The sequence below is a fragment of the Petaurus breviceps genome, unplaced genomic scaffold, assembly GCF_028583685.1.
Source record: "Petaurus breviceps papuanus isolate PSGF00001 unplaced genomic scaffold, PetGlider_PUasm1.0 90919, whole genome shotgun sequence".
Classification (NCBI taxonomy): domain Eukaryota; kingdom Metazoa; phylum Chordata; class Mammalia; order Diprotodontia; family Petauridae; genus Petaurus; species Petaurus breviceps.
The window spans coordinates 24,849,426-24,858,518 of record NW_027187378.1 but is presented as its reverse complement, the minus strand read 5'-3'; the positions used below and the strand labels follow the sequence as shown (position 1 = coordinate 24,858,518).

At 47.8% G+C, this 9,093-nt stretch overlaps 1 protein-coding gene across 1 annotated transcript; it reads left to right on the top strand.

Annotated features, from left to right (window-relative positions):
• Positions 1-3,989, top strand: ADRA2B (adrenoceptor alpha 2B). The gene has a single exon (XM_069075604.1). It carries the CDS (start codon positions 599-601, stop codon positions 1,898-1,900), a length of 1,302 nt encoding a protein of 433 aa, XP_068931705.1. The 5' UTR covers positions 1-598; the 3' UTR covers positions 1,901-3,989.
• The last annotated feature ends 5,104 nt before the right edge of the window (positions 3,990-9,093 follow it).

Here is a 9,093-nt window from a genome sequence, read left to right as displayed (position 1 = left end):
GCCTGCCTTGCTCGCCTGACATCACGGTTCCAGCTCCGCTCAGGGTTGGAAAGGAGAGAGCCTGCACCTCTCACAGCGCTTTTGTGGAGGAGCAGGAGATGGTCGGAGCTCCCCCCTCACTGCCCTCCTACCCCTAGTCCACCAGATCTGGGTTTGGGACAGCCTCATGTCCGGAGGTCGCAACTTTCCCCAGGAGTAGAGCGCACCGCTGGGGGCAGCCCAAAAGGGAAGGGGCAGAAGCCCCCAGGAACTTCACAAACTTCTGGCAGACCAGAGGGAAACCAGCAGCCTAAGCCCAGAGGAGAATGTAGAGCCGCAGCTGCTGAAAGAAACTGTGCCTTCATTCCTCTGCACCCCACCTCCGACCTCTAGCCAGTACTGGGGGCGGACTGCTGCGCTTCGTCCCAGGACGGAATGGGCTGGTCCTCCAGGTCTCCGGCTTAGCCCCTGGGGTGCCAACCCCAGGGACTGCCACCTTCTCCAGCCCCCCGCTGCTGGATGTCCCGCTTTTAACTCCAGATTGTCCCTCAGAAAGGGGCAGGGCTGGCACTCACAGCCTCTCCCTGGCAATCCCGTTGGACTACTCCAGTCCTCTGCTATGGATAGCCCAGAGCCCTACTCTGTGCAGGCCACGGCGGCCATCGCAGCCGTCATCACCTTTCTCATCCTCTTCACCATCTTTGGCAATGCACTGGTCATCCTGGCCGTGCTGACTAGCCGCTCCCTTCGAGCCCCACAGAACTTGTTCCTGGTTTCCCTGGCTGCAGCTGACATCTTGGTGGCCACCCTCATCATACCCTTCTCACTGGCCAATGAACTGCTGGGATACTGGTACTTCCGACACACCTGGTGTGAGGTCTACCTGGCCTTGGATGTCCTTTTCTGCACCTCCTCCATCGTGCACCTTTGCGCCATCAGCCTGGACCGCTACTGGTCAGTGAGCCGTGCCCTGGAGTACAACTCCAAGAGGACCCCCCGAAGGATTAAGGGCATCATTCTCACTGTCTGGCTTATTGCTGCCTTCATCTCTCTGCCCCCACTTATCTACAAGGGTGACAAGGGCAAGAAATCTGGAGGCCGGCCCCAGTGTAAACTTAATGAGGAGGCCTGGTACATCCTCTCCTCAAGCATTGGTTCCTTCTTTGCACCCTGCCTCATCATGATCCTGGTCTACTTACGGATCTACCTAATTGCCAAGCGACGTAACCGCCAGGGCCCCCATGGCAAGCGGGCCCTTGGTGATGGGGACACTGGGACCTCTGGTCCTGGTGGGGCATCTGCAATATCTAAACTACCACCCTCTGTTCTCTCAGCTGTGAGTGAGGCCAATGGACACTCCAAGCCTCCTGGGGAGAGAGAGAGAGGGGAACAGATTGGAGACCCACCTTCCACACCTCCCAACCAGAGCTCTGTGGGGCCAGAGGATGGCAGTCATAGGCAGGAGGAGGAAGAGGAAGAAGATGAGGAAGAAGAGTGTGAGCCTCCAGCCCTTCCAACTTCCTCCTCTCCCCAGGGAACCCCAAACTTTCAGCCTCCTCAGGGCTCCCAGATGTTGGCCACACTCCGGGGCCAGGTGCTCTTGGCCCGACAACCTGCCTCCCTGGGGCTGCAGCCATGGAGACGTAGGACCCAGATGAACCGAGAAAAGCGCTTCACCTTCGTGCTGGCTGTAGTGATTGGAGTCTTTGTCCTCTGCTGGTTCCCCTTCTTCTTCAGCTATAGCCTAGGAGCCATCTGCCCCCAGCACTGCAAGGTTCCTCATGGCCTTTTCCAGTTCTTTTTCTGGATTGGTTATTGCAACAGTTCTCTCAACCCCGTCATCTATACAATTTTCAACCAGGATTTCCGCAGGGCCTTCCGCAGGATCCTTTGTCGCCAATGGACTCAGACAGCTTGGTGAATTGGGGTCCCAGTTAGGGTCCTTGAACCTGCCCTGTTTTATATAGTGGAGCCATCGGGCTGGGTAGCTCCCAGTGGCCTTTTCTCTACCTGGTACCTGATTGCAGCCCTAAGCTCTTTGAATCCCCCTCTTCTTGATCAACTGGGGAGCCTGCTAAGGAGAGTATTATGTGTGGATGAGTGTGTGTTTGTGAGTATGTATGTATGTGTATGTGTCCTGGAGCATAATTTGATTTTTCCAGAACTTGGTGGGATGGAGCATTTGCTTTCCACTCTGTGCAGAGGGTGAGGCGGAGGGAGATCAGGATCAGAGGCCATATCCTGGAGAAGACCTCACAGTGAAAAAGAGACAGCTTCTTTCCTCAGCCCTGCAGTCCCCAGTAGAGCTGGGTACCTTTCCCTTCTCAGGGAACCTGGCTTCCCAGTCAGCCTTGTCTGAGTTCCCTGGGAGGGCACTTACCTGGGAATGTTTCCAAAGAGCAAGGAAGGCCAGACTTGAACATTTCCAGGGAAGGCAAATATCTGAGGCCGTAGTGGAACCACATCCTCCCTCCCCAACAGTACCCACTGCCCTGCAGGGCTCTGAAAATTGTTGGCGGTTTTGTATCCTGCGCTTCCCTTTTTTCTGCCCTTCCTCTGGTTTGGGGCTCCTTGTCAGGAGAGCCTGTGCTTTGTTCCTTCAACTAAGTCTCCTGTGGGAGTCAGCATGCCCTGCCTCTGCTTCACCCGGTGAGCCTGGATCACAGGCACTTCCCTACTCGGTGCCTCAGTCTCCCCCCTCTGCAAAAACCAGGGCAACAATAGCTTGCCGCCTACTCACAGCAAGAAGATGAAAGGGTTTGGAAAAAGCTTTGAGCTCTGTGGGGGAACGGGCTAGAGAAATAGAAAATGTGATTATCCGGTGATATAAAAATCTCCTTTTCTCTGTGTTTACCACCACCTGTCTTCCTATGGAATTTAGTTCTGTGCCTGTGTTGTATGAATCCCTACCCAAAAGCCGGAAGCCAAGAGAAAGAAAGAAGAGAGTGGCTCCTTCTTTTAAAGGGTTTCATTGAAAATGTGCTCCTCTTACCTCCAAAGGTTTGAGTTATTTATTTTGCATGACAACTTCTTGACATTTCACCTGAACACTAGGAGTTTCCTCTGCTGCCGTCTGTCCCCGACACTGGATAAGTCTTTTGTCATCAGCCAGGCAAATTATTTCCCCTAAGATAGCTAAAAATACCTGGTCTGTGGGAACAAAGTGAGAGGGATGCATGATAGATGGGTGTCAGAGTTTTCAGGGGAATGGGGGCTGTGCACTGGACTGGGCTGCTGTTGTAAGAGCAGGTGAGGGGAGTCCTGCATTTCTTGTGGAAGTGCTAGGGAAGTCAGGTTCCTGGAATCCGGGATGCCCTGGCCTTTGGAACCTTTCACCATTTTGACCTGAGCCTGTACATTGGGATCAGCACCAACAGAAACTGAGTTTTGTGGTTCTGCACCTCTGTGGCTGGGAAGTCTCAAAGCAGCTTATCTTCTGATTCCTTCCCAGTCTCTGAACGTGGTGTCTGGTACAACTGAGAGTATATGAATGATATCCCCAGTGCCCTCCCAGGGGAGTGTCTGGCTATCTGCCTATGATACAGAACTCCTGTAGTAATGGACACCTGGAGCCCACTTGGCTACTCAGTTCCTAGATGGGTGTGGGCACTTCTGTAGTGCCGACTGCCTTCTAGCACTTCTGTGGTTCTGGCCGCAGACTGATACCTCTAGGGAGTTTTGGTTTTGGTGAAGGGAAGAAAGGAATTGAGGAGGGTCCCTGCCTTAGGAGAGACTAGATAAATGGGCACCACCAAGACCAGAGAATGTCTTCTGTGGGAGGAGGGACAGACTGGCCTTGACTGTAGCAGTCAGAAGGAAGGTGAGGAACATTCCTGGGGAGTAGACACGGCCACCATTGTGGAGCCACAGACTATAGGAAGGGACAACCAGGCAAACTATGCTTTCTCGTCTTGTTATCTGCGCCCTGTGGCATTTTCCTGTTTTGTCCTGACCCAGCAACGCCGCATGCAGGTGTTTCTAAGAAGTCTGAGCTTTTTTTTTTTAAACAATAAAGGATATTTTTTAATAAGGAAGTTGTGTGCTCAATGCCCAGGAAAACTGCTAGGAGACTATTATGCCCATTCTTCCCCAGTTCCTAGCACTGAGGTCTCAGGGCCTTGGGTGAGATGAAGAGGGAGCAGCTCTGTTTTTTCCCTAGGCCCTGAGCAGCTCTGGGAAATCCAGCCTTATTGCTGAATTGGGAAGGGAATTTAAGAACAGTGGGAAGACAAAGACCGTGTATCTGCCCTTCTTGTGGGGGCTCTGGGATGGTGTCTCTGGGACTTCCTGTCCCACGGCCTTGGCCAAAGAGAATGGAGGGTGGGATAGGCAGATTTTTTCCCACGTGTGGATTGGCAAGGCTGAACGTGTGGACGGAGTGGGCTAAGGGTGTGCTCCTCTGTTGGGGACAACTGTGATGATAGTTCTGTTAGAACACAGGGGAGAAGGGAAAGTGAGAGTAGCTACTGGTGTCTTCAGAGAAGGCTCTCTAGGTTCCTTTCAGCTTTAGAAGAGGACAAATGAGATGTGTGTCCAACAATGGGACCAATTGCCTTGTGACTTCCTAGGAATATGGGGGGGGTGGTTCTTACTTCTCCCATAGGGCATGAATAAAGCTCTAAAGGAGTAGGGGAATGGAGCATGTTCCTCTCCCCTCCTCTAGTTGGCAGAATCAGGTCCCCTTCTTTGTACTCATTTACTGCGGGCAATCTCCAGGCTAGACTTTGCCGAGTATTTGGGACCCTGGCTGTCAGGAAGGGAACAAGTAAGTTAAAAAGCTATATTCTATTTGAGTTCCTGTTGAAAGGTAGAGGCAGGTGTAACTGAACAATAAGCTGTAATCTTTTGACCTGGGCAAACACAGACTTTATCGGGTGCTCAAATACAGAAGACAAACACCAATTTACTTGTAAAATAAAATAAAAAAAAGTTGGGGGAAGGGAAAATAAAACATCCAGTCTTGGGCCTGACTCGATGTCCCAGGGGACCTGCTCCCTAGGGAACCTTGTCTATAGTCCCAGTATTTTGACCTTCCATTACCTTCTAAATTTGCCTAATCATTGAACTCGCGACTTCAAGCACTATGCTTCCTGACTCTCTTGGCTCCTAAGGCAGTTTGACATCTTGAGCTCTCATGCTTAAACTGCAATGACCATTTCCCTTGCAGCAGCACCATCCCCTCCCCCCCCACGTGTTCTTTCTCTGTTCCCAGTACCAGTTCTTTTCACTTGCTTCTACCCAGTACCTCTCCAGCTCCCTCCGTATACCCCAAGAGACTTTTCTAGAGCTTATTCACCAGGGGAAAGAGAACATGCAAATTCAGGAATAATACACCAGAGTAAGGTAATTTAAAATGTCCAACAAATAAATCTACCTAGCTCCAAATTAGTTTGTCTTTAAACTTCCTAAGCTATTCAGCCTAGCTATATAATTCCCTAGCTCCAGCACAGATGGTCTACGATTGTCTGGATAGAAGATTTGAGGGTCCAGGCTAATCAGAGAAGACTTGGTCTTCTGAACTAAACTGCTTTGGGGACTGGAGTTGGTAACAACCATAGATCCATAGATCCCTGGTAACCTGTGTTCTCTGTATAGAATCCATTGATCCTTTAACTGTCTCAGGTTTACTCTTAGCCAATCAGGAACTCTGCAGATGGCATTGCTGGTTTTTGGTATTCCACCCATTTTGAGCTAACTCATTTCTTCCCCAGACCAGAGGGACAAACAAGGAGCTAGAGCAAGGTGAAGAGGCCAGTGTTCCTTTCACCTCAAAAATCAGACTAATTTAAATCAGCACACAATTTATCCCCAAAGCTCACAGAAGACAACCTTATTCCTTACAAGGTAGAATATACATTGGGTTCTTCTGAGTCTCTTCCATCTCTGTCCAGTTGTGAGAGAGTAAGGCAGGGAGGATGTATGAAGAAGGGCTGACTTCCTAAAGAGGAAAAGTAGGCAGCCAGGAGACAGGGCAGATAGAACTCTGGATCTGGGGTCAGGAAGATCTGAATTCAAATCCAGCCCAAGGAACTTTCTAGTTGTATGACCCTGCCTGGGGCAAGTCATAACCTCTGTTTGCCTCAGTTTTTCGTCTGTAAAACAAAGATAATAATAGCATCTACCTCCCAGGGTTATTATGAAGATAAAATGAGATATTATTTGTGAAGCTATTAGAAAACCTTAAAAAGCACTGTATAAATTCTATTATTATATTATAATTGCCTGCATGAAGTAATTTGAGGGCTCCACATTATATCTCAATCCCCACCCCACCCTCCAAGATGCCTTCCTCAGCCAAATTTGTCCAGACTCTGACTTGCTTTGCCTAGCTCTCTCTTTTTTTAAAAATCACATTGCTAGCAATTAGGATAGGGTGGGTTGGGATTCATTCGTTACATTATCTGATTGGTCCTTAGAGAGAACCAAGCTTAGTCTAATCTAGTACTTGTCATACAGTAGGCATTTAATAAATGCTAGTTTACTGACTGACTATCCCTGAGGGGATGGAACATAGGGCTAGCAATTTTCAGATGGAGGCAGAGAAAGCCAAGAAAACGGGACGAGGAAAGCCATTTTGGGCAATCAATATCAATCAGAAAACATTCATTAATCACCATATGCTAGGCATCCTGCTAAGCTCTGGGGATACAAAAAGAGGTAACTCTCCCCCAAAAAACCCTGTTATTGCTGTCAAAGAGCTTACATATGAATCCAGAGTTTTTTTTAGCTTGGAGACTATGAATTTAGAAAACTATTTTGATAACTGTTTTCCTATGTATTTTATATTCTTTGTATTTCTGAAAAGGACCCCATAGGCTTCACCAGGCTGGAGAAGAGGTCCATGACACAAAAGGACTCCTATTCTGAGTTTGGACCTAGAATAGGTCCAAACAAACCATATACAGAATAGATGGAAGTTAATCTCAAAAGGGAATGCATGAGCAGCTGAGGTTGAGGGAAAGGAGCTGAGAAAAGTCTCCTTTAGAGGGTAATATTTTAGCTAAGACTTGAAGAAAGCTGAGGAGGCTCAGAGGAGGAAGGGGGAAGGGAGGACATTCGAGGCAGGGAGCAGAGCCAGTGCAAAAGAGTGGAGTCTGGAGAGTGGGGTGTCTTACTTAAGGAACAGTAGGTGTATCTGGAAATTAGAATGGGTGGAAGGGTATAAAGCAAGGGTTGGGAACCTGTGGCCTCAAGACCACATGTGGCCCTCCTAGGTCCTCAAGCATGGTCCTTTGACTGAATCTAAACTTCACAGAACAAATCACCTTAATGAAAGGATTTGTTCCGTAAAATTTGGACTCGGTCAAAAGGCTGCCTCCAAGGGCCTAGAAGGCCATATGTGGTCTCAAAACCACAGGTTTCCCACCCCTGGTAAGGAGTCAGAAGGATGAAAAGGTGGAAGGGCCAGGTTAAATGAAAAACTTTAAATGCCAAACAGAGGACTTTACATCCTGGAGGTAATAGGGATCTTCTTGAGTTTATTGAGCAGGAGGGTGACATGGTCAGACCTGTGCTTGAGGACAGCCACCCTGGCAGGCAGAGGTCAGATCATGTCCTCTTTGGATGGAGACTGAGTGGTTGATAAACATAATTTTGTTTAGGGATTATACTGGGGAAGGCTTAGGTGAACAATATATATTTCTTGAGTTGATGGTGTGGGGTTGAGGGATACCAAGCTCCCCCAAACTATTTTTCAGTTATATAGTGATATCTCTCAGAGACCCCGGAGACAGGGCAACCAATACTACAGTGTCTACAGATATTAGCTTAGTGGATAGACTGTTAGACTAAGATTCAGGAAGACCGTATTCAAATTCTACATGCCTTATAGCAGTATAGAGGTTGGCCCCAAAGTCTTAGTGCAGTTTTACTTTAAAACTGCATTAAGACTTTTGGAACACCCTGTATAAATGGACAGGCATTATTATTACAGAGAAGCACTGTCTCATACTGGGTAGGGAGCCATGAGGAATGGTCTTCAAGTTCTGCCTTTGATACTTAGTTATGTGACCCTCAGTGTTCCAGAGATAGCAATTCTCTAAGACAATGCATTGCAGAGAAGGTGCTGAGTTCCACTGGTAGAATCTGGGAATTCTAGGTTGTTGTCAATAAGCATTTATTAAGTGCCTACTCTCTTGAGCTGCTATTTTCAGTGCTGGAGTTACAAAGAAAGGCAAAACCCAATCCTTTGCTTTCAAACAGCTCACAGTCTAATTGGGGAAACAATATGCAAACAACTACATAAAAACAAAATATATACAGGATAAATTGGAGATACTGTCAGGGTGGAAGCACTAACTAGCTTTATAAGGGATCAGGAAAACTTCCCTACAGAAGGTAGGATTTTAGCTGAGACTTAAAAGAAGTCAGGAGGCAGAGATGGAAGAGAGAGAATTCCCTCTCCCAGGCATGGGGGGCACTCCTCTGTTGAGGGATGGGTTATAGCCAGCAAAAGTGAGTGGAGGCAAGAGATGGAGAGGCATGTTTGGGAAACAGCAAGGAAGCCAATACCACTGGATAGTAGAGTATATTCAATGTGTCAGTGACATCACAGGTCCAGTCTCTATCCCCATCTCCTATTGCCATATGATTAATACTGGATTAGACACTGGAGGCAAAGACAGAGAGACATAAGCTCTCTTGCCTCACCAAATTTCTCTTGGTGCCAGAGATATACTCAGAATGATAAGAGTATCCTTGGCTAAGAGGAGGGAGTATGGGGCGGGAAGAAGGTATGAATTGTCTGTACCAAATGTTGGATGGTAGGAATGGAAGGTCGGAGTGGGGTGGAGATATTCATTCACTTAATGAAGCACCTGGAAGGATGATAATTGTTGAGAGTTTTTGGCACCAGAGACAGAATATAATCCTAGGGACAAATGGACCATTTGTCTGAATTTGGTCAACATTTTTCTGATTACCTGTCCTTTTTCACATGTGAAGTCATGCAAAGCATATGCTAGCTTTGTTGTAAAAAATACACACAAGAAAAATAAAGAAAGCGGAAAATATATGCTTCAATTTACACTCAGAGTTCATCAGTTCTTGCTTTGGAGGTGGACAGCATTTTTCATCATGAATTCTTTGGAAGTGTGAATCATTGTATTCATCAGA

Excerpts from the sequence above, each read along its gene's own strand:
- ADRA2B (XM_069075604.1), top strand. The coding sequence starts at position 599 with ATGGATAGCCCAGAGCCCTACTCTGTGCAGGCCACGGCGGCCATCGCA.